Consider the following 27,222-nt stretch of genomic DNA (forward strand, 5'->3'; position numbering starts at 1 on the left):
ATACAAAAAAACTAGCCAGGCGATGTGGCAGGCGCCTGTAGTCCCAGCTTCTCGGGAGGCTGAGGCAGGAGAATGGTGTAAACCCGGGAGGCGGAGCTTGCAGTGAGCTGAGATCCGGCCACTATACTCCAGCCTGGGCGACAGAGCGAGACTCCGTCTCAAAAAAAAAAAAAAAATGTCAATTTGTTTGTGATTATCCCTATTTAAAAGAGAAACATGCTTCTCTGTACATAGTAAAATTATATATAACTAGAATTTTTATTAAAGTAATAATCTGTTTTCTCCACTTAATTGTGTTCTAAAGAGAGAGAACACCTTATACATCTTTGTCTTGAAATATCCCCTGACATTCCTTAGTGCTCTGAGTGTAGTCAGTACTGAGCGAGTATTCCTAGAATTGAACCTTGAGTAGTAATTGTTACTCACTAAGTGAGCATCTGTGTCCCACTCAGAGTAATTTTTCTCAGAAAGGCGATCCAAGGATACACCTTGTTTTCAAAAATTGAAATGTGAAATGCATGCATATTTGTAAAATTCAAGAATGTGGACATTTATGATGAGGTCCAAGAGCAGAGCACACTTGAACCTCTTGAAGAAATAGAAAGTAATCTGACCTCCAATCACACAAAAGTTTAGTTTAACTTAACGGTAAAATGATAGCATTGACCTAATAAACCTTTCTAATATACTTTCTATTTGTGGAATCTACAACAGGTATCTATTTTAAAATGATATACGTGGCAATTGTATGTAATAATGAATAGGAGTAACAAATATAAGAAATGAAGAAATATTATGTTTCGTTTTGTTTTTCAGAGTGATTGTGTACTTAGCTTTTTCCTCTCTGAGGCTGTGCAACAAACAGTTGAAGAATCATCACTTGTGTACCTAGGTAAGTAAATTTGTCATTATATTATGTGCAGTGATTTTCAATATAATTGGACAAAAAGATATCACAACTATTTTTTTTTTCAATTTTTCAATTAAAATCTCTTTTTAAGACTAAGCCTTTGATACTCTTTTGTAACCATTTCCATAGCATAAACTTGAATAATCCAGATTTTGAAAAAATAAAACATGAGGTTGTAGAATTCTCATAACAAATTGTAGAATTCTAGAGGTGTGGGGCTTTGATGAAAGGTTGACTCTATTGTGTCACTAAAGTCTCTCAAGAAAATTGTTTCTCTGTGTTTCAAGAAATTAAATTGCAGACTACTGTCAAATCTTTTTTATTTTGATTATAATATTATTTTTTGAAAGGTACTTTGAAATACATTTGTACACATTAAAAATTTAGCATTATTAGTGCAAAAACTAAAATGATTGAGAACTTTTTTTAAATTTCTTACATCATAGAATATTCAAGATTTGTTTCAGCAGTGATGAGTGACAAAAGATTTGATTCTCAATACATTTAGATTATAGGCTATGTATTCAATACAATGTATTATCTTAAAACAACAGAACTCATATTTCCTAGCACAATATGCAAACTATTACAACAAGCAAGGATTAGCAGGAAGTTATTCCTTCTTCTGCTAATCAAATTATTTTCTTTTTCACGTTTTTGAATTCTTAATTCTTTTGTCACAGAACATTAGCTGGTTCTAAGCAAAAAGCACAATACTTATTTTAAGCACTATTCCTGTCTGTTGAAAATAAGTGTATGTTATTAAATGATTACATGGTGAAATCATTCGAGTATATTAAAATGTTGGTTTACTTAGGAAAACATTAAGCAAAAAACTCAGATTTCACCATTTTACTACCTCTGCCAGTTAATTAAGAGGGTGGATTCCAGATGCCTGTGTATCTAGGCACATGACTTAGAAAAATAATAGCGATATTTAACTCTAAATCTGGGAGATACTAATACTCTTTGCCTTTACTCACTAGCTAAACATGCCTTGGGAGAACAATTGAGGAATTTAAGGAATTTATCTTGCTCAAATGCCAATTCAATCATCTCTCTTCTCTACTTAAACCTCCTCTTTGGCTTCTGATTGCCCTTAGGCAAGGCCAGCTATATCCACTTGTGACCTGCACGGTCACACAGGGCAGGGTGCTGAGAAAGTTCTTGCACTTGGTTTAATACTCTGCTGCCACTGTCTTGAAATTCTTAATAAGTTTTGAAAAACCATCCCCACATTTTTATTTTGCACTGGGCCCCACCAATTATGTAGCTGGTCTTGGCCTTTGGATAAACATCAAAACTCTCATCACGGCATTCCAGCAGAATATGGTCTTTGCTATACACTCCTAGAATGTTACTTCTTCAAAACACTTATTGCCGTGATAATTCTCGCTTGTGTGTTTATTTGTAGACTAGAAATCCACTGGGGATAATCCATGTCCATATGGTTCGCCATTGTATCCCTGGGATCATGTACAGTGTCTGGGCTACTATAGTTGTTCAATAAATAATTACTGAATAAATGATTGATGACAAAAAGAACAGTTATGGAGGACACCTTTATATTCTCTATCAAGGTAGCGTGGCATTTGTAAAATAATTTTCGATTTTGGTTTTTCCTCTCTTGTCCTTATCAAAATGATGCTATTCCTCCCAAACTGATTACTTCATGTGTAAATATCCTGGCACAAGAAATTCAAGACCTCCCAACCACTAAAATTGTCTTAACGTTATCACTTGGAATAAAAAAATCTACAAATTATTACACTAAATATTATGGATACCAGACTCAACAAAGCAGTAACCAAAAAAGTTGCTGGATTTTAAGTGTGACATGATCCTATATATTCTCCCAAAATTAATATAGCCCACATACCAAATAATATGTTCACAAAAAAATAAAATAAAATTATCTACTCACATCTACTACATAGCTTTGACACACAGAAGATAGATATTTGTCAAGGTATGGAAATAATAACATAGGTAATGGAGTAGAACATGATCAAACCCAGCAATTGTCAGGGTTAAGAGGATGAGTTAATGAGCATGATTAAGCACCATTAATAATTACAAATGATTGCAAACAGAAGCTTTCAATCATTACCTCATATCACTACCTCCCATTTGAGATGTTAATTTAAAAGAGAACTTGAGGCCATGCCGCCTACATAGCAGGGTCTCACTAGTTAATGGTTTAGCTACTTGTTCCGGCAGAGCCCAGATCAATTATCCACGGGTTGAATTATGGTACTCAGGTTTTCAATTAAAATGTTAATGATGTGAAAGGCCAAGCAGTGTAAGAATAGAACTATTTAAAAATAAATATTTGTGTTAAGTTGTTTCTGAAACATTCAGTTGAAAGCTTTGAAATAGTAGCCATTTTGCTATGTTGTATGACCTCATGTTTTTAATTAGAAAAATATTTTAGACTTTTGCATGTCTCTGATCTGGGAAGGAAAAGATTAAAAAATGATGAGTTAGAGGGCTTTCTCTAATTACCTCATCTCTAACATCTGGGCGTGAAGGCTATAACTAAAATCTAAGAAATCAAGCAATAAAAAAATCTATATCTGTGTTAGGGAAACACCAAAAAAACAAGAAAAATCACAACATTGAACATAATTGAGTGATAGATGAAATAGAGTGAGAAAGATTGTGCACACTAATTTCACCTTTATCTTTACTCACTTAGGAAACAAGTATTGTCAAAAGAAATAAAAAGTCTAACGCTATTAAATAAAGGCAACTGCTAAAACAAACGTAGCAACTTTCTTAGGTATCATAAATACGTGAAAATAAAAGCAAATTACTTAGCAAAAGACTTCCTTTAAAAATCATAAAAATAATAATATAAAGCATTAAGACAAACCTAAGAGAAAACTAATCTATTATATTAATAAGTATAAATGGGCTTAACTCATCTATTAAGGAAGTTCTTTTTCAAACTGGAATAAAAATGCAAATTATAACTCTCTGTGAAAACACACCTAAAACAAAGTGATTGTAAAAGGTTGAAAATTAAAATATAGCCATGGGTATACTAGGCGAAGCAGAGAAAATTCAATCAGAGGTCACAATCTTGATGAAGAAAAGGAGGAATTTAGGCTAAAAAGCATTGAATTAAATAAGAGAGAGAATTTTATAATGAGTACAATTCTCAATAAAGATAGGCACAGTTATGACTACATAGCAAATGATATGACAGCCACATATATAAAGCAGAAATTATTGAACACACAAGAAGAAACACACAAAAACACACTAGTAGTAGGATACTCTAATTCACGTCTTGATTTATGAAAGCCCAAATGGAAAAAACTAAGTAGATTTATAGAAAAATAAAGTAGTTAATAAGTCAAATTTTTTATCCTGAAAAAAAAAAAATTATCTTCTCTTCAAATGCCTATGAAAGTTTATAAAATAGATGATATATTTGACTACAGAAAAGCTCAATAAAGTCCAAAAAGTAAAAATAATGTAGTTGAAATTCTTTAATCATTTTATCACTGTAACGAAGTGAAAATGTAATGGAAATTTTCAGAAAACTAGAAGACATTTAGGTTTAGGAATTAAAAAAAAATCTTTTGAACAGCTGGTAGATCAAAAGGATTACAAAAAAAATTTGCTAAATTTCTAAAGACTAGCGATAGGGAAATACTACATCTCAGAAACCATGAAAGATAAAACTATGCTCAGAGGAAAATTGGAATAAGAGTTACAAACCAAACGAAACAAACAAAAAAAAAATAAAGATAAAAGTAGATTTCAATTAGTTAGAACAAAGAAAAGAGTGGAACAAATTAGAAGTAAAAAGTAATAAAATAAATAAGTCACTATCTAACCTAATCAAAAATGGGGAGTAATACAAGTACACAAATATTAAAACAAAAGGAAATGCAAGAATTAACCATAGAAAGATGAAATTAAACAATAGTAACAGACTACCTGTTCAATTCCAGAAAATAAATTTGTAAATCCGTCTGAAATTGATAATTTTCTAGGAAAACAAAATATACTTGGCCCAGAGAAGCTGATTCTAACAAGATTAAGTTTGATCAAATAAATACAATATAATGCTTCAAAATGCAAGCAAAACTTTTATAGTTTTAAAAAAGTACCAAGTTCAGATGATTTCCAGAGGAATTCTACCAAACTCTTTAAAGGCAGATAATTTCACTGTTACTTAAACACTTCCAGAGCAGGGAAAAAGAAAGAAAATTTTCCATATTACTTTTATGATGCACAAAATGTATTTATACCAGTAGCTTCTAGGATTACAAGGGTGGCAAATAAGAAATCACAGATCAATCTCACTTATGAATATCAATGAAAAATTCTAAATACAGTATTAGCCAAAATAATCCATCAGCACACTAAAGGAATATAATTCACCATGGTAGAAATGCAAGAACAGTTCAATATTAGTACTATACATAATATATAATACATATTATCATATTGATGTATTTAAGGATAAAAATCACATGGTCACCTCTATAGATCCTGAAAAGGCATTTGATAAAATTGGTTGTTTCTTAATAAAACAACCAATAAAATAAAAATTTAAAAAATAAAATCCTGTCATTTGTGGTAACTTGGATGGAACCAGAGGACATTATGTTAAGTGAAATAAGCCAGGAGCAGAAAATTAAACACCATATATTTTCACTCATATGTGGAAGCTTAAAAACATTGATCTCAAAGGAGTAAAAAGTAGAACAGAGAGTATCAGAGGATAAGAAGGGTGGGGGTAGAGGAGAGATGGAGAGAGTTTTTTTTAAAGAATACAAAATTACAGCTAGATAGGTGGAATAAGATCTAGTGTTCTATACCACATAGTATGTAGGATGACTATCGTTAACGATAATATGTTAACGATGAATCTGTAAATTACTTGGGGCAGTATGGCAATTTTAATGATATTGATACTACGAGTCTGTGGGCATGGAATTTTTTTTCATTCAAATTACCAATGTCATTTTTCACAGAATTTGAAAAAACTATTCTAAAATTCATATGGAACAACAACAACAAAAGCCCAAATAGCAAAGCAAAAAGAACAAAGTCAGAGGCATCACATTACCTGACTTTCAACTATACTAGACATTAGAGAGCCGGGCTGAGGGAAATATAGGGGTAGAGGAAGCAGCAGAAAGCCCTGTGAGCTCGCTGGGTCCCCAAGCAGCCATTCCTGCCTGGCACCACAGGGATCCATCAGTCGGGTGGCCAGAGGAGGGGGTAAAACTGCACAGGGAGAAAGAATTCTCTAGCCCAACTTTGTAACAATTTGAATGGGGCTAGAAGCCTCCTGGCCAGAATTCATACCCTCAGGGGAGGGTATGAATCCGGCTTGCAGACTTCACAGGCAGGGGAAGAACTAAAGCCCTTTTCTTTTGCAACAGGGAGGTGGAAAACTTTGGGCAAGTTTTCAAGTGTGACTCACCTTACTCGAGGCTGTTGCGGGGGACACGGTGGGAGTGAGACTGGCCCTTCAGTTTGCGTGGGAGCTGGGTGAGGCCTGTGACTGCTGGCTTTCCCCCACTTCCCTGGCAACCTGCATGACTTAGCAGAGGCAGCTATAATCCTCCTAGGCACACAACTCCAGTGACCTGGGACCCCACCCTCACCCCCACAGCAGTCGCAGCAAGACCAGTCTAAGGAGAGTCTGAGCTCAGACACACGGAGCGCCGCCCCCACCTGATGATCCCTCCCTGCCCACCCTTGTAGTTTCTGGAAAGCGCCACCTCCTGGCAGGAGGCCATCAGCACAAGAGCATTAAACCACCAAAGCTAAGGACCCCTACAGAGTCTATTGCACCCTCTGCCACGTCACCAAAACAGATGCTGGTATCCATGGCTGAGAGACCCATAGATGGTACAAATCAAAGGACTCTGTGCAGAAAACCCCCAGTACCAGCCCAAAGCCAGGTAGGCTCGCTGGGTGGATGAACCCAGGACAGAGATAACAATCACCACAGTTGGGCTCACAGGAAGCTACATCCACAGGAAAAGGGGGAGAGTACTACATCAAGGAACACCCCGTGGGACAAAAAAATCTGAACAACATCCTTCAGCCCTAGACTTTCCCTCTGACAGAGACTACACAAATGAGAAGGAACCAGAAAACCAACCCTGGTAAAATGACAAAACAAGGCTCATTAACACCCACCAAAAATCACACTAGTTCACCTGCAGTGGATCCAAACTAAGAAGAAATCCCTGATTTACCTGAAAAGGTATTCAAGAGGTTTGTTATTAAGCTAATCAGGGAAGGTCCAGAGAAAGGCAAAGGCCAATGCAAAGAGATCCAAAATATGTTTCAAGAAGTGAAGGGAAAAATATTCAAGGAAATAGATAGCTTAAAAAAAAATTCAGGAAAATTTGGACACACTTTTAGAAATGCAAAATGCTCTGGAAATTCTCAGAAATATAATTGAACAAGTAGAAGAAAGAAATTCAGAGCTTGAAAACAAGGCCTTTGAATTAACTTAGTCTGACAAAGACAAAATAAAAAAGAATAAGAAAATATGAACAAAGCCTCCAAGAAGTTTGGGATTATGTTAAATGACCAAACCTAAGAATAATCAGTGTTCCTTAGAAAGAAGACATTTCTAAAAGCTTGGAAAACATATCTGGGGGAATAATCAAGCAAAACTTCCCCAGCCTTGCTAGAGTCCTAGCTATGCAAATAGAAGAAGCACCAAGAACACCTGGGAATTCCTGGCAAAAAGTTCTTCTCCTAAGCACATTGTCATCAGGTTATCCAAATTAAGACAAAGGAAAGAATGTTAAGACCTGTGAGATAGAAGCACCAGTTAACCTATAAAGGAAAAGCTATCAGATTAACAGCAGATTTCTCAGGAAAAACCCTACAAGCCAGAAAGCATTTGGGCCCTATATTCAGCCTCCTAAAACAAAACAATTATCAGCCAAGAGTTTTATATCCAGTGAAACTAAGCATCATTTATGAAGGAAAGATACAGTCTTTTTCAGACAAACAAATGCTGAGAGAATTCACCATTACCAAACCACTACTACAAGAACTGCTAAAAAGGGCTCCAAATCTTGAAACAAATCCTGGAAACACATCAAAAAGAATATCTTTAAAGCATACATCACACAGGACCTATAAAACAAAAATGCAAGTTAAAAAGCTAAACAAAGCAAAACAAACAAACAAAAAACAAAAGTACACAGGCAACAAAGAGCATGAGGAATGCAATGGTACCTCACATTTCAATGCCAACATTGAAGGTAAATGGCCTAAATGCTCCGCTTAAAAGATACAGAACCACAGAATGCATAAGAACTCACCAACCAACTATCTGCTGCCTTCAGGAGACTCACCTAACACATAAGCACTCATATAAACTTAGAATAAATAGGTAGAAAAAGGCATTTCATGCAAATGTACACCAAAAGTGAGCAGGGTTAGCTATTCTTATATCAGACAAAACAAACTTTAAAGCAGCAGCGGTTAAAAGAAACAAAGAGGGACAGTATATAATGGTAAAAGGCATAGTCCAACAGGAAACTACCACAAACCTAAACATATATGCACCTAACGCTGGAGCTCCCAAAGTTATAAAACAGTTACTAGTAGACCTAAGAAATGAGATAGACAGCAACACAGTAATAGTAGGGGACTTCAATACTCCACTGACAGCACTAGACAGGTCATCAAGACAGAAAGTCAACAGAGAACCAATGAATTTTAACTATACCTTGGAGCAAATGGATGTAACAGATATATCTAGAACATTTCATCTAGCAACCACAGAATACACATTCCATTCAACAGTGCATGGAAATTTCTCCAAGATAGACCATATGATAGGCCATAAAATAAGCCTCAATAAATTTAAGAAAATTGAAATTTTATCAAACATTCTCTCAAACTATAATGGAGTAAAACTGAAAATCAACTCCAAAAGGAATCTTCAAAACCACACAAATACATGGAAATTAAAAAACCTATTCCTGAATGAGTATTGAGTCAAAAACGAAACCAAGTTGGAAATTTAAAAATTCTTTGAACTGAATGACAATAATGACACAACCTATCAAAACCTCCGGGATCTAGTTAAGGCTATGCTAAGAGGAAAGTTCACAGCCCGCCTACATCAAAAAGTCTGAAAGAGCACAGAGACAATCTAAGGTCACACCTCAAGGAACTAGAGAAACAAGAACAAACCAAACCTAAACTCAGCAGAAGAGAGGAAATAACCAAGATCAGAGCAGAATTAAATGAAATTGAAACAAAAAAAAAAAATACAAAAGATGAATGAAACAAAAAGCTGGTTCTTTGGAAATATAAATAAAATTGATGGACTATTAGCAAGATTAACCAAGAAAAGAAAGAAAATATAAATAACTTCACAGAGAAATGAAACAGGAGATATTACAATAAACACCACTGAAAAAAAGATCATTCAAGGGTACTATTAACACCTTTACACACATAAACTAGAAAACCTAGATGACATGAATAAATACCTGGAAAAATACAACCCTTGTAGCTTAAATCAGGAATAATTAGATACCCTGAACAGAACAATAATAAGCAGTGAGATTAAAACGGTAGTTAATAAATTACTGACAAAAAAGTCCAGGACCAGATGGATTCACAGCAGAATTCTACCAGACATTCAAAGAAGAATCGGTACCAATCCTTTTGACACTATTCCATGAGACAGAGAAAGAAAGACCCCTCCCTAATTCATTATATGAAGCCAGCATCATGCTAATACCAAAGCCAGGAAAGGACATAACCAAAAAAGGAAACTGCAGACCAATATCCTTGATGAACGTAAATGCTAAAATCCTTAACTAAATACTACCTAACCAAATCCAACAACATATCAAAAAGATAATCCACCATGATCAAGTGGGTTTCATACCAGGGATGCAGGGATGGTTTAATATATGCAAGTCAATAAATGTGGTACACCACATAAACAGAATTAAATACAAAAATCACATTACCATTCCAACGGATGCAGAAAAAGTATTCAACAAAATCTAGCATGGCTTTATGTTTAAAACCCTCAGCAGGCCAGGCGTGGTGGCTCACGCCTGTAATCCCAGCACTTTGGGAGGCTGAGGCAGATCGACCGTGAGGTCAGGAGATTGAGACCATGCTGGCTAACATGGTGAAACCCCATCTCTATTAAAACTACAAAAAAATTAGCTGGGCCTGGTGGTGGGTGCCTGTAGTCCCAGCTACTTGGGAAGCTGAGGCAGGAGAATGGTGTGAACCCAGGAAGCGGAGCTTGCAGTAAGCCAAGATTGCACCACTGCACTCCAGCCTGGGCAAAAGAGTGAGACTCTGTCTCAAAAAAAAGAAAAAAAAAAAAAACCCTCAGCAAAATCAGCATTAAGGGACATAACGTAACAAAATCCATCTACGACAAACTCACAGCCAAACTAATACTGAATGGGGAAAAGTTAAAAGCATTTCCTTTGAGAACTGGAACAAGAAAAGGATGCCCACTCTTACCTCTCCTCTTCAACATTGTACTGGAAGTCCTCGCTTCAGCAATCAGAAAAGCGAAAGAAATAAAGGGCATCCAAATCAGTAAAGAGAAAATCAAACTGTCCCTCTTTGCTGATGATATGATCATTTACCTTGAAAACCCTAAAGTCTCCTCCAGAAAGCTCCTAGAACTGATAAAAGAATTCAACAAAGTTTCCAGATACAAGATAAGTGTACACAAATCAATAACTCTTCTATACACCAACAGTGACCAAGCAGAGAATCAAATCAAGAACTCAACTTCTTTTACAATAGCTGCAAAAGATAAAAATAAATAAAGTACTTAGGAATATACCTAACAAAGGAGTCGAAAGACCTCTACAAGGAAAACTACAAAGCACTGCTGAAATAAATCATAGATTACACAAACAAATGGAAACACATCCCATGCTCATGGGTGCGTAGAACCAATATTGCGAAAATGAGCATACTGCCAAAAGCAATCTACAAATTCAACACAACCCCTATCAAAATACCACCATCATTCCTCACAGAATTAGAAAAAAACAATTCTAAAATTCATATGGAACCAAAAAAGAGCCTGCATAGCCAAAGCAAGACTAGGCAAAAGGAACAAATCTGGAGGCATCACACTACCTGATTTCAAACTATGCTATAAGGCCGTAGTCACCCAAACAGCATGGTACTGGTATAAAAATAGGCATATAGACCAATGGAACAGAACAGAGAACCCAGAAATAAACCCAAATACTTACAGCCAACTGATCTTTGACAAAGCAAACAAAAACATAAAGTGGGAAAGGACATCCTTTCAACAAATGGTGCTGGGATAATTGGCTAACCACATGTAGGAGATTGAAACTGGATCCTCATCTCTTACCTTATACAAAAATCAACTCAAGATGGATTAAGGACTTAAACTTAAGGCCTGAAACTAAATAAAAATTCTAGAAGATAACTTTGGAAAAACCCTTCTAGATATTGGCTTAGGCAACAATTTCATGACCTAGAACCCAAAAGCAAATGTAATAAAAACAAAGATAAATAGCTGGGACCTAATTAAATGAAAGCATCTTTGTACAGTAAAAGAAACGGTCAGCAGAGTAAACAGACAACCCACAGAGTGAGAGAAAATCTTCACAGTCTATACATCTGACAGAGGACTAATATCCAGAATCTACAATGAACTCAAACAAATTAGTAAGAAAAAAACAAACAATTCTATCAAGAAGTAGGCTAAGGTCATGAATAGACAATTCTCAAAAGAAGATATAGACAAATGGCCAACAAACATATGAAAAAATGCTCACTGTCCCTAATGATCAGGAAAATGCAAATCAAAACCACAATGCAGTACCACCTTACTCCGGCAAGAATGGCTGTAATAAAAAAATCAAAAACCAGTAGATGTTGGCATGGGTGTGGCAATCAGGGAACACTTCTACACTGCTAGTGGGAATGTAAACTAGGGAAATAAAGTTGCACACCTATAGTCATCTGATCTCCCATAGAACCAAAAAAACAAGCAAGGGGGAAAGGACTTCCTGTTCAATAAATGGTTGTTATATACACATATAAAATGCACATTTTATATAGTAAATTTATGCCTATATGTAACATATAATTGATATCTATATATCAATTTTGTATTTGATACTTTGTTGAAATCTGTTATTTATGACAGACATTATCCTCTTAGGTAGGAAAATTCAACATCATAAAGACATATATTTCCAATTAATTTTGAAATGTAATAAAATTTTTAAAAAAATATTAGCAGGTTTTCTTCCAAGTAGATAGCCTAATTCTACAGCTCATAAACAAAGAAAAGAAAGAAAAAATAGAAAAGCTTAGTAAAAACAGAGCAATGAGTGAAGACAAGGCCCACTAGATATCAAAACATATTATAAAACCTCAATAATTAAAACAGTGCTGTGTCAGTGCATAAATAGATGAATAAATGCAATGTAATAGGATTTTCAAAAATACCTGTATGGCCAAATACAGTCAGGAATTTAGTATGTGACCAAAACCGTAAGGGAAAATTCAAAAAATGGTGTTGGGATACTATACTTCACACCATATACCAGGATAAGTAACAAATGGAGGAAGTATTTTAAATATAAGTAATGAAATCACACATGTGACAATGAAAACAGAAAAACTCCTTTATAATCTTGAAATGAATTACTATAGCTGTGACTCCAAAATCCAGAAGCCATAACAACCCTGCATGCCATAAAGCACCATAGCAAACTCAATAAAATAAAAAGGAAAATGACAAAATGGGTGACATTTTTGCAATTCATTACAGACAAGGGATTTGTTATCTAACACCTAACTATCATGTAGAATACGATAAGAAAAAGATATATAACCAAATAAAAAATTGAGTAAACAGTATAAAAAGATAACCCACAAAAAAGAAAATACAAGTGACTCTTAACCAAGTGAAAAGATACTCAACGTCACTCAGATAAATGCAAATTTAAATTACACTGACACCATTTTTTTCTAATCAGATTGGCAAAACCCCAAAAATTTAATTAACAAGCTTGGTTATAAATCAGCAGGCACTTATACACTGCTGGTAATAATGCAAATTGTTAGAACCTCCATGGAAGGCAGCTGGCAATATTCATCAAAACTACAAATGCTAATACTCTTTGACCTGCAATCCTGATATTGGAAGTTTATCTTGTGATATTTGTGCATAGGTACAGAATGATGCAGGTACAAAATAATTCACGCAATATGATTTTTAATAGCTGCAAAACATTGGAAACAATCCACCTACCCATGAATTAGCAACTAGTATTTTCATATAATGGAATACTAAGAACCTGTATTTTAAAAAATAAAGATGTGTATTACTGATTTGAAAATATCTCCAAGATATATGTGGAGAATGATGAATACACCATGCTTATTAAAAAGAGTGAAATAGAATTACTTATCTATATTTGCAAATATGAAGCAACTCCCCCCAAAAGTGTATCCCTCTGGAGAGATATATTGGAAACTAATAAAATAATGATGGGAGAACTGGGTGGATAGATGTTAGGAAGACTTTTTATGTGTACTTAAAATTTTTTTCATATGAATATATCATCTGAAAAAAGTGAAAACTTGAGATACCATTTTCTAATGCCAATGGACATATTTTGCATAATAAGCAATGTATTCGCTGCTGTAGTACCATGCATCAAGCATCTCAACACAATCATCCTTAAAATCAAAAATATTTTAACAGTTCTTGAGGTTACTATAAATGGTTAATCTAAGCATAGTTGAATCCCTCAGACTAACTTGAAGCAGAAGACCAACATATCCTAGCGTCCTCTTGAACTTATTAAGCTATTCACAAATGTCCCTCTTGAATTCATTTAAGCTGTTTTTCTTATGTTGTCACCTGGCTTATAAACCAGGCACTTATAAACACAGACTCAGGAGATCACTTAAACCTGTACCATTTATTGTCTCTATGACTTTGGATCAAGTGCCTGAGTTTCCTCAAGTGTAAAATGGAGATAATACAAATTTCATAGATTTGCTATGATGATTGAATGGGTTACTGTACATAAAGCTCTTAGCCTGGCACACAGTCAAAGCTACAGAAATATTAAGCGTCTCTACTCCTACTACAACACTGACTACTGAGTGTCAATTCCTAGTGGTGTGAATTTTCACTGGGTTCTGAGCTCTGGCATGTTCTGATGGATACTTTAGTTACTAATCTTGCACAAGAGGTCGAGGGAGAAATATCTTCAGTCAGTTCAAGTGGCAATTGTACTTTTACTATTTAGGCAGTCAATCACAAATTTATGCTAATTTTCTACCTTCGAATTAAAACTTCTCTGATTAAATACATTGGATGTCTACTTAACAATTCTTCTACTCTGTAATTCAAATATAATGTTCATTGTGCCTCAAAACGTCATCAGCATTTTTAGCACCTTTATACCAAACATCTTTTTATTATGAAATGCAATTTACTTCAGTCTTACTCAGAATTAACTCATACGATCTCTAACTCACATCTCCCAGTTATTGTAATCAAGATATTATAAGTGATTTTTTATTATGTTACCATTTCAATGGTAAAAATCATCCTTTTCAATGTCAGAAATCCATATTATTAACAATAAAATTAATATCATCTCATATAATGTATAAATTACTCAAATAAATGTAGAAAGCTTTGAAAAGTTATATATTTAAAAATTATACTGATCAGGTATAACTACACTGCTCAGGTATAATTTTCAAATATTAGGGAAGATTAGCAAGTTAGCATTGACTATCTGATGACCATTGACAAATTCTTTGTTATTAATAAATTGGTCTCTAAATTCTCCCAGATAACATACAACCAGAGATTATAAGAGAAATATTAGTAAAACTATAAATTATGTTTAATCCTTGGGCAGTAAACAATAAATTTTTAATTTAAAAAACTAAAATTCTCATTTTAATGATGTTGCGATACAACTCAAAAGAAAAATTAAGGTTACTGTTGTTATTAAATAAATGTTAAATGTGCACATTATGGAGTAAGCATTGGCTTATGCCCCTTGGGGATATAGGGGTAAAAAGTAAGCCCTGAGATAGATTGTAATCCCCTAAACAAATTGAGACACATAAAATAATTACAATGTAAATATTCCATGATAAGGGCTGTGCTAGGAGAGTTCAGGGAGAGATGACCACACAAACCATTTTGCATTTTAATTAAGCTTTGAAGAAAGGTAGAAGTTCAGTAGACAAAAATGGTTAACAAGATCATTTTAATTCAAGGAATAATATGAGAAACTACTAGAAAGAAATAGTAGAGCCTGTTTGTAGAACTAAACATATGAATGAAAGTATAGAATAAAAGTGGGAAATAAAACAGTAATAAGAAGTTACAATACAAGGCTGACAAATTTAGACCTTTTTTATAAGCAATGGAAATCTGTGAAAGGCATTTTGATCAAAAAATAATTTTTTTCTTTTTTTTTTTTTTGAGACGGAGTCTCGCTCTTCGCCTAGGCTGGAGTGCAGTGGCCGGATCTCAGCTCACTGCAAGCTCCGTCTCCTGGGTTCACGCCATTCTCCTACCTCAGCCTCCCGAGTAGCTGGGACTACAGGCGCCCGCCACCTCGCCTGGCTAGTTTTTTGTATTTTTTAGTAGAGACGGAGTTTCACCATGTTAGCCAGGATGGTCTCGATCTCCTGACCTCGTGATCCGCCCGTCTCGGCCTCCCAAAGTGCTGGGATTACAGGCTTGAGCCACCGCGCCCGGCCAAAAAATAATTTTATAAAATTTATTGTCTGAAACTTACACTGGTAATGGTATACAAATAGATTTCGATTCTGTGCAGGGAGTGGGAGGAGTGAGAGAATATCCTAGTAGTTTAGGCAAAACGTTTATATGAGTTTGAATTAGGTGCTATGGGATGAGAAAAAAGAGATTAGTACAAATTAACCACTTACTATGTCACAACTTTTGAATTTTATCAGTTAATCACCTCAACCACCCATCTCAAAAAGTAACTATTATTTCCATTTTATATAAAGTTGATTAATTTAGTCATGATGACAAAGTCATGAATAATAGTGCTGGGCCTTGAACCTCAGGTTCACTGATTTCTAAAGGCCACACTTTTAATCTCTGTGACCTCTAATACTTCAAGTTCATTATAATGAATGCTAAGGAGAAAATTGGAACCAAAAATGACACTGAGGTTTTAAGCTTAAGTTGTTGAGAAAATAATGGTATCAATCAAAACAAAATATGAAATATTAGGGGAAGAGTTAAAGATTAGACACAAATCCCATCTCTAGCTAATCAACTCCACCTCCTTAAGAGCATTAAGATTCTTCAACATTATCTGAAGAATGTTTATTCTACTTATTATTTATTAGTCCTGTTTTAGTTTTTAAATGTTTGATTGCTCCTGTGCTGAGCTCTTTCCAACTGAACTCACTGAAATTCTACTCTTTTATCAGGTGAGAAGTTTCCAGACAAGAAGCCTAAGGTGCAGTTAGTCATATCCTACGAGAATGTGAAGCTGACCATACTAGTGAAACACATGAAAAACATTGTAAGTTTATTATGTATAATAAGAAACAAGTAAGCCTACATTCAGAAGTCACTTACCTCCTTTGGGCAATTAGTGTCAACATTAGTTAGAGGAATGGGTATCTCGGCCAAGTTTAAGTAAGGAACAATGAGCCAATTACAATATTTTTGCCTCAGGATGACTGTGATCCTTGGGGTAAAGATTCTAAAATACTTCACAAGGAAAGTCCTAGAATGAACATTAAACTTCATTCAAAATGTCAGGAAAAAACTAGGGAAAAGGCTCTGAAATAACCGGATTAGCTGGAGGATCGAAGGGTAAAAGAAAAAAGGCTGGGTCCCAATAATTTCCAACTATCTCAACATGCTGAACTTGGTGGAGAATTCACTCCATCTCTTTGCATCACGCCAGTACCTTCCCTGAAACCAAGAACTCTTAGGGTTCTCTCCCTAACTCCCATTGTACATTGACTTTATAGCATCATACAGTTATCATATTGTGATGTAATTCCTTATGCATGTTTCCTTCTCCTCAAAAAATAATAGTGTTTTGAGAACAGAAACCCCATCTTTGTTTCCGTGTCCCCATCCCAGAACCTAGAATAAAATCTGTAGTTAGCCTCCAAAAGTCCCACTCTCTATTACATGCCACTTAAGGTTGGCGTAAGTCAGAGGCATTGATGGTAACTGGACCATATCATTAAGAAAGAGAGGAAGCTTTCTGTGTCACAGGGTAAGTGACTAATGACCTGAGTTGGGGTGTAGCAAACATTGAAGGAAAACACTAAACCTCACCAACTATTTTAATCTTCCTTGAGCCTAGACAAAACGGGTTCTCCACATGGTAAAAACTTCCCTGGAGACTATGTCAGATGTGGAGAAAGTCAGTAACACAATTTTTGCTCTCTTCTTTGTGCATATAAATCTCTGAGGATGCCTTTGGAAGATCTAAAAGAGCAAACTCTTCTCCATATGACACGCATCCATATTAAAACAATATTAAAACATATTAAAACAATAAATACTTGTTTGTTGAACAAATAATTGGCATAATTTGAAGAGAATACATTCATTACAAATTCATTATTATTCAGACATCCAAGAATGCTTGTTTGTAAATCTCTGGTGCTCACTATCAGCAATTTTTGTAGTATCTGGGCAAATATTTTAAAATTTTCTGCAAATCTTTTACTAATTAAAACAATTATTTTCCATTGTTTTTCACTAGATAATTACTTTAAATGAGAATAGCAGTTTTTTAAGAAACCCTTACATTGCAAAATGAAGATTCAGTTCAACATTATTTATGGCTACATGCATGTTGATGGATTTTAAGCAACTATATAAACATATATGATAAAACAATAGAATATTAAGAAATATTGTGAATCAAATTAACAAAACTTATATATGTATTTCATATATGAAAATAAGCCTTGAACACAGTCCTCTTAGAAATGATAAATTTATTCCAGTAATGTTATCATTGCTCAAAACATTTTAGAGCATGCCTGATGAAATTGCTTTTAGACTGGGCATGTAAACCAAACAGTAAACTTGGTGATATTACTCAATGGTCACTCCTGATTTTTGATCAAAAGCTATATTAAACAACCTGGCCACCCATTTCATTCACCAGATGAATCACCAAATTACTTTTGACAGTTTTCAAAAATGCATTTTACACTCAGATGAAATTACAGTACCAATGAAGATCTTCAAAATCAATGTGATGCAAGCATGAAGCAGGGATAGGAGGAGTGAATGGGAAAGAGCAAGAGTTTAAGATCGAGAGTTTAAAATTGAGATCAAGTTATAGGTAAATAGAAAATGACCAAATGACCCTAAAAATAGTGAAAAAACACTTAGGGCCGTGAGAACCTCTACATTACCAACGCTGTCAAAAAGAGCTATTAATGATGTAGTAATATTTGCTTCAGTCTGCCTTCTCAGTTTACTTACTAGTTCCTCTCTTCTCTCTAATCTCAACATTGAAAGGTTTTTAGTGCCCTAAAATTAGATCCTAGACCTCTCCTCTTTTTCTACCTCTAGCTTCATGGCTTTAAACATTACTTGTTTTTCTTTTCCAAATCTACAATTCCAGCTTGGAACTCTCATCTGAAATCCAGAGTTGTATGTACAACTGACTATCAACAACCCTAGTATATATATAATAGGCATCTCAGACTCAATATGCACCAAACTTCTCGTGACTGCCCCTCTAAACCTACATCATTTGCCACCTTTTTCATCTCAGTAAATAGCACCTTCATTCTCTAGTTACTCAGGTTAAAACCTTAGAGTCATTTTGACTCCTCTCCTTCCCCAAAAGCTACATCCATTTTACCAGCAAATTCTGTTATTCTGCTTTCAAAATAAATCCAGAACACATCAACTTTCTCCTCCACTGCTTCCATTTTTGGTTCAAGTCACCAGCATCTCTTACTTGAATTACTGCTGCAGTTTCTTAACAGTTGTCTCTGCTTCTGTCCTTCTTTATAATCTCTTTTTAATCTAGCAGCCAGAATGTTCCTTTGAGAATAGAAGTCAGATCCTGTCATTCCTCCCTTCATATCCCTTTGGGGAAGGAGTCTCCTATAACTTGTAACGAAAGTCAAGGTACTTGTTAATGACCTGTGAGACCCTATCAATGTGCTCTCTTGACCTCTTAACCTCATCTCCTACCACAGACTCCCTCAGTCACTCCACGCCAGCCTCAGTGTCTTCTTTGCTGTTCCTTGAATATGGCAGGCTTCTTGCTGCCCCAGGACTTTTGTATCTGCTACTCCATTTACCTAGAATGCTCTTCACAAGTTCATCGATCAATATTCTCCATGGCTCAATCTCACATGTCCTGAATGCTTGTATTTTACTGCCACCTTTTCAGTAAAGTCCTATCTGATTCCCAAATGTAAAACTGCAACACTGCTCCCCTTTGTTGTCACTTTCAATCTTTCTTTTCTACTTTATTTTCTTTCCTCCCCTGTGCCACTGCTATAACCCAAGGTGTATAGAATAGGGCCAAGTATATAGTAGGTGCTCAGTAAAGCCTTGGTTAAATAAAAGAATGTCAACTTACTTCTCATGTGAACAACTAAGAATTAGGATGTTTTCATCTTCCAAAAATCATCAAAGCAAAGTTATGCATTGCATTTTCCACAGCTTCCTTTAAATGATTATTTTGTTTCTTCCGCTTAAAACAACTTTCTACTATAAATGACATAAAAATCCATCTATAAATTCTCAACATATTTTATTTGCTAATTTCAAGTTTTAGCTAATTGTTACTTGTCAATCCTTTAGTATGTTCACATACCAAAATAATAGACTAAAATTGGACTTGATTTTATATTAATGTTAAAATGAATTATTATGCCTAGAGTTCTGTTATGTTTAATATTAAGTTTGATGAAAAGTATTGTTTATCTTTTATTAAATCGATGAAGCTTTGCTCTGAGAGTTACTTTCCTCCTGTGAGATCACAAGCTAAAATAAAATTGCTAAAATTCTTTCCCTTTCAAAGCATCACAATATGATTCACTCTAGCAAACAGAGACTGATGAAGTAGTGCAAGTATTTAAAAGCTTGTCCACGGCCGGGCGCGGTGGCTCACACCTGTAATCCTAGCACTTTGGGAGGCCAAGGTGGGTGGATCATGAGGTCAGGAGATCGAGACCATCCTGGCTACCACTGTGAAACCTCGTCTCTACTAAAAATACAAAAAAGGAGCTGGGCGTGGTGGCGTGTGCCTGTAGTTCCAGCTGCTGGGGAGGCTGAGGCAGGAGAATGGCCTGAATCTGGGAGGCAGAACTTGCAGTGAGCTGAGATCGTGCCACTGCACTCCAGCCTGGGTGACAGAGCAAGACTCAGTCTCAAAAAAAAAAAAAAAAAAAAAACAAACTTGGCCACGGTTTTTTAAAACACTATGACAAAGAAACATAAAAAACAGATTTGAAATATTTTTAAAACCCTCTCTAGCACTTTTCCATGTATCCTTCCTTAAAATGCTGTCTTCCATTGACTTCTACAACGTCTCTCCATGCATTTTCTGCTGACTTCATGGATTTTTTTCTAGTCTGTGTAGTTTCTAGGCTGCTCTCTTCTCTCTGCTCCAGAATATTCACATTCCAGAAGGTGCTAAACATAACCAATAGGACAAAACTCTCTTCTGATATTGAATCTACCCACACATTCTCAGGCTCTTAAAACAAGGAGCAAGAAATGTCAGGAATGATAGAAGACAACTCAAATGTGGTACCATTCAATCCTTTCATAAGACACAAGATGGGAAAAATAGTTTCGATATGAAAATTAACACGAGAGAGAGAGAAGTAGAGTCAAACACAAGAACCCGCATACACACTAAAACTGTATTACTTTTAATTTTTTATTTAAACTCTTCTTTTACATTTTTAATGTGTCTGAGTGTAACCTGGGGGTTCTTTTTTTTAAAATACATTTTTCTGGGTGCCACTCCTAGTAATTTTGATTCTGTAAGTATAGATTGGGCTATCTGCATCTGCGCAATACAGGCATCTCTTGGTCCCATGGCTTCCTCTACCGTCTCTTTCATTTCTAGACTTGTTTTCATCTCTCCTTACTGCAGAATATGAGCATTCCAGAAGGCTCTCTAGTGCAAATGGTTCGTGGACCTCTTTGAAAAAATAACACAAGTGGCTAGTACCCTAATGTCACAAATGGCACTCTACACACATGTGGTGAGTTCGGTACTTGGCACCAAGTAAATTGCAGTGCCTTTGAAGTAGAACAGAGACAACACTTAGACTTGGTAAGGATAACAGTTGAGGGTTGTGAAAATAAAGCACAGACTATGGCAATGTTTGACATATAAAAACATCAATGTTCTGCATATCCTTCTAAAATTAGCTTGACTGAGTCCCCGATAGTCTTAATTTTTTGTTGTTTTTAAAATCTCAATACTTAAAGGAAATTTGTCTTTGTTTCAACCTAGATGCACTTCAGCCTAAATAAATGTCAGTTCTTAATATTAAGGATGATCTCGGAATGACAATTATCTTATCAAATGCATTTTCTTTCATCCATGAATAAAACTTGTTCTTCCAGAGTTGGCCCATTTTGACATTGATCTACCATTTCAAAGAATAAGATACAAAGCAAAGGATAGTGAAGAGTACCTGTCCAGATCTTGATAGTCTATTGTGTTTCATGACTTTTTTTGCCAAAGAAACATTGACCCTCAAAGATTACCTATTTTTTTAAATGAAATAAACCGTTAATTGTTCTAAAATCTGTTATCACTGACCTCTTTCTAATAGCCAACAAACACCTTTAACCAGCCCTTCCTTTTTGAACATTTGGTTACCAGCTTTTTCATGAAACTTCACTGGACATTGGCACCAAGCAAACTGTGTCTGCACATTCTCTAAACCATCTGGACAGCACTGTTTCTGAGGCTTCCTTGGCTCTTGTAAATTTAAGATAGATGGATGTGTAGTGGTTTAATAAATGTTGGCTTTACCCTTGCTCTTAAATGTGAAGATTTTCCAGTATTCAGGGTTTTAACTTTTGAAACTAATTTCCTAAGAAATTTTATCCAGTCTTGAAACTTCAAAGATAATATGAATTACTACTAAATTTATATCTCTACATTCAATCTTTCTCTGACCTTCATTTACATATTTCCAACTGCCCAATATCTTGCTATCTCTTTAAACCAAACAGTTATATAATATGGTCCTCTGCTTACCAATGAAACCATCTTTCATTCTGAATTACGTATTTCTATAAATTGTTGCACCACCATCAAGTAATTCTTGATCAAAACTTCTCTATAATTAATTTTCTTTTCTTTTATTATTTCAATACTTTTTAGGGAACGGGTGCTTTTTGGCTGCATGGAAAAGTTCCTTAGTGTTGATTTCTGACATTTTGGTGCTCTCATCACCCAAGCGATGTACACTGTACCCAACGTGTAGTCTTTTATTTCTCACACACTTCCCACCCTTCCCCCTAAGTCCCTAAAGTTCATTATATCATTCTTATTCCTTTGCATCTTCATAGCTTAGCTCTCACCTATACATGAGAACATAAAATGTTTAGTTTTCCATTCCTGAGTTGCTTCACTTAGAATAATTATCTCCAGCTCCATGTAGGTTTCTGCCAGTGCCATTATTTCATTCATTTTTATGGCTGAGTAGCATTCCATGGTGTGTGTGTATATATATATATCATGGTGGTATTACTCAATGGTCACACCCAAATGTGATATATATATTTTAGGTAAATATATATATCACATTTTTTTTTCACTTGTTGGTTGATGGGCATCTAGGCTGGTTCCATATTTTGCAATTGCAAATTGTGCTGCAATAAACATACATGTGCAAGTGTCTTTCATATAATGACTTCTTTTCCTCTGGGTAGATGCCCAGTAGTGAGATTGCTGGATGAAATGGTAGTTCTACTTTTTTTCTATATTTCAATTGATTCTTTTTTTTTTTTTTTTTTTTTTTGAGAAGGACTCTGGCTCTGTTGCCCAGGCTGGAGTGCAGTGGCGCCATCTAGGCTCACTGCAAGCTCCTCCCGGGTCCATGCCATTCTGCCTCAGCCTCCAGAATAGCTGGGACTACAGGCGCCCACCACCACGCCCGGCTAAATTTTTGTATTTTTAGTAGTGACGGGGTTTCACCGTGTTAGCCAGGATGGTTTCGATCTCCTGACCTCGTGATCCGCCCGCCTCCGCCTCCCAAAGTGCTGGGATTACAGGCGTAAACCACTCCGCCCAGCCTCAATTCGTTCTTTTACCCATATATATAATCATCAACAAATCCTTTTAGTTTCTTTTAGATTACTTTTATTATTCTCAAAATCCTCTTCAACATTCTCTATTGATTCATCTATGGGTTACTTTGATTGGCTGCTATAGTATTCCTTTCCTTGTTTTCTTCTCTTAATTCTTCCCTGCACAAAACATTCTAAGACTGCATTTTACTATATCAATAAAAAATTTTAACAGAGTCTCTGTAAATTTGATATTTCTTAGCTTAAAACCTTATAGTACTATACAATCTAGCTATAACCTACCTCTAATATTCACCTCTCAACACAAAATTCATTTTCTATCTAGATGGATCATTCATTGTTAACTAAACACATACCACTCATTCTGTCTGACTAGGTCATATATCTATTTACCATCTATTTACTTTTACATCCAATGTAATCTTCTAGGCTTAGGTCAAATCACTCACCCTCCCTGAAGTTCCTGGGTCACTCCCGTTCCTAGTGACCTTTCTCTTTGGAAACTTTACTATATATACCATCTATTTGATATTCACTGCCTTATCTCAGCCCTTCAAACTTGTATTATCTTAATTTATCCTGCAGTTTCAATTGTATTGAGAATTCACTGAGTATAAAAAGCTATGGAAAATGTATTTTGAATACAGTGGTTAGCACAATACAATGCCCTTAACACACAGTTGTTAAATAAGCGAATGTTTGCTTAAGTGTACATCATGTGAAAAACATCCACAATCCAGAGAAGTTTGAGCTATATTTATAAATCAATAGCTTTTATCTGTGAATTCAGCTACCTATAATACTTGACACTAAAGTAAGGATGGTCCAGTGTCAAATATTTGATCTTAACATCCGTCTCACTTAAAAATAAAGTGAATTCTTGTTGAGGGCTTTTTTTTTTTAATGTTCAAAAACCCTGAACACTTTCCTTCTCTCCAGATGGCATAGCCATCAATGGATAGGTCACCACATGACTAAAATTTCATTTATTCTCTCTCTGTTCTTTTCTGACAGACTTGTACCCTAATCTCTGCCCTTTCTCCAGATCTCCCTCAATTTTACATTCTGACCTAAAAAAGTTCTAACCTACAAAAGAAGCAATAAAGAACTTTAAAGATTGATGAACAAGTACAGACTTAAAGAGAATAGCAGAAAGCTGAAAGTGTGTGTTTTATAAAATTGTTTTAAAAGAGTCATTTCATTAGAGCTAAATTTTGAATATGCAAAAAATACAAAATGGATTAAATAATTTCCAGAGATTTAAAAATTTTTGTTTTTATCCAGTAGTTAAAATACCTTTTATTAAGAGCAAATATTAAAATGTAAACGCTGGGAGTCATGCAATTCCTGAGTTAAAACTCTAATCTAAGGCAGATAGGCCTTCATTTGGCCAAAAACATTCAAGTCCTTTTATCTTATCCCTTTAGCTTACTGAGTGGCAGAATCTTCTTTCTCCTGCTTTATGCATTCTGTTTTCCTTCAGGGGAGATTTTTGCTATCTGAGGAAGCAGTCTACCTGTACTGACCACCTATTTCAGTTATTTGTCCTTCTAAAAGTTTGTAAGTGTGCATACAGAGAGATTACCTCAAAAAAAGCGTCACGTATCATTCAACTCATTGGAATCCTGCAAATAAACACGATACATTCCTTCCTTGCTGCGTGACTTATATATGAACTATAGACTCTCCGACTTTTCCAGGTTTTTTGTCTTCAGTTTCACTTGCTTTCTATGAATATTATGAAAAGCTATTTTTCCTATACAATGTATGCCAAGAACTGTCACTTTTATATACGTTTCACCAAAAGAGAGAAAATTTTGTACGCATACTCACAAAATAGTAAACTGAAATTCAGCAAGTTTAAATATTTTTCCAAGATCTCATAACTAAGGGCTGAGATCTAAAACCTTCACAATTATGACCCCTTATTTTTGATTCTAGATTGTATTATAGCATTAGCAGTCTGTTTTTCTACTATGTGCCCCTAGGCTATACCTGTTCCTGCCAGACACTGCCCAGAAAGACTCTTCAAATGTTTGCCTGGCTCATTAAAAACAATTTCCAGCCAGAGACCTGAGCATCTTCTTCTGTATCCATGAAATATCCCCAAGGATAGTGACTACATTGTCCTTGGCACACCCTCTATAGTGGAGGCATTACCTAGCTAAATGAAAGAGGATAAAGAGCAAAAGACACTAGGTGTAATATGAAACCTTTGATGGGCTGATTATAATAGGCTCTTATATATGTGCTGAGAATTAAAATTAGCTCTTCCGGTTGTGGCATGTGGCATAAGACCACCCCAGCCCATCCCTCCTACTGATTACAACTATAACTTATGAAAATATATTTTTAAAACTATATAAGACACCTTAAAAATAAACAAAAGGAGGCAAATTGTGAAAAGAAATCAGAAGCTGGAGATTTTACCCACATAAGGACGTTTTCTCTCTCTTTTTTTTTATTCTTTGTTAACTTATGTGCCTGTAGAGCTGTGCCCTGAGGGTGGACCCTAGTTGCAGAGAAGCAAGATGGTAGTGGCAGCTCTGACAGCAAAATCTCCAACAGAAACTGTATTTCTGACTGAAAGAACCAAGAAACATGGCCTGGGTTTGCCAGAGACTGTAAGAAAATCCCTGATAAAAGACAGAAGGGTATGCACTGACCCTGTGTATAAATCTACACAATTCTCAGCCTAATTCCTGAGCTGCTATTGAGCAGGACAGACTTATATGAGAACAAAAAAGCCTTTGCAAATTGAACTGAGATTTCAACACCTGAAAACAAAAGTTAGAACAGAATTTATATTCCTAATATAACTAGGTTGATTGCCAACTTAAAAACGTCACTTTCTCCAGAAGATTAAACAGCACAGAGTTTCCACAACATAACATTAAAAATACCCATAATACAACTCAAAATTTCTTATATAATGCCCAGGAAAATGTGAACAATCCTCAGTTGAAAAGACGATAGACACACTCTGAAATGATCCAGATTTTGGAGCTATTGGACAACATCTTAAAGCAGCTATAATAACTACCCTCCATGACATAAGAAAAAAACATACTTGAAATTAATGAAATGTTAGGAATTATTGGCAAGAAATAAAAATGACAAAACAAATGTACATTTAAAGACTGAAAAATAAAATACCTAAAATGACAAGTCTTGCTGGATGGACTCAAGAGAAGAATGAAGATGACAGTGAACTTGAAGATAGACTCATAGAAATTATCCAAGCTAAAGAACATAGAGGAAAAAAGATAGAAATAAAAGAGAAGAGAAGATTGGGAGTCTGCTGGAAAATATCTAAAGATCTTACATTTGTGCCTTTGGAATCCAAGAAAGACAGAAGAAAGAGATTGGGGCAGAAAAATATTTGAAGGATTGATAGCCAGAAACTTAGTGAAAGACACAAATTTAATTATATTTTATATTATTTAATTATATATTACACATTGTAATAAAACTGCTGAAAACCAAAGACAATCTAAAAATATCTTGCAACAGCTAGGGAAAAACTACATATGGTATATGGAGGAACAATGAAATAATGTAGTCTAGAGACTATGGAGAAACAGCAGAAGGTAGAAGACAGTGGAATGTCTTTTAAATGTTGGGAAAAAAGGAAAGAGCTATCAGCTTGGAATTCTGTTGCCAGAGAAAATATCCTCAGCAGCAAAGGATATTCTAGTAAAAAAAAAAAAAAAAAAAAAAAAAGCATATTCTAGTAAAAAAAACAAAACAAAACAAACAAAAAAAAAAAACAAAGAATTTGCCCCAAGCAGACAAACTCTACAACCAACCAAAAAAAAGCTAAAGATTTTAATCTCATTCTAGTTTTTTAAGACGGAAGCTAAGGCCAATTTGAGATGTTTCATCTTTTATAACATAGGTAATTAGTGTTATAATTTTTTTCTGAGTAATGCTTTAGCTGTATCCCCAAAATTTTGGGATGTTA

The 27,222-nt window shown here is 35.1% G+C and overlaps 1 protein-coding gene across 3 annotated transcripts in view; it reads left to right on the forward strand.

Moving 5' to 3' along the window:
- PIK3C2G (phosphatidylinositol-4-phosphate 3-kinase catalytic subunit type 2 gamma) overlaps positions 1 to 27,222 on the forward strand; it is a 384,573-nt gene that overhangs the window by 324,622 nt on the left and 32,729 nt on the right. For all 3 annotated transcript variants that reach the window (XM_023226228.2, XM_023226229.1, XM_023226230.1), the window contains 2 exons: positions 817 to 892; positions 16,403 to 16,497. In XM_023226228.2, coding sequence (XP_023081996.1) covers positions 817 to 892; positions 16,403 to 16,497 — 171 coding nt within the window. The remainder of the gene's footprint in view (positions 1 to 816; positions 893 to 16,402; positions 16,498 to 27,222) is intronic.

The sequence above is a fragment of the Piliocolobus tephrosceles genome, chromosome 10, assembly GCF_002776525.5.
Source record: "Piliocolobus tephrosceles isolate RC106 chromosome 10, ASM277652v3, whole genome shotgun sequence".
Classification (NCBI taxonomy): Eukaryota; Metazoa; Chordata; class Mammalia; order Primates; family Cercopithecidae; genus Piliocolobus; species Piliocolobus tephrosceles.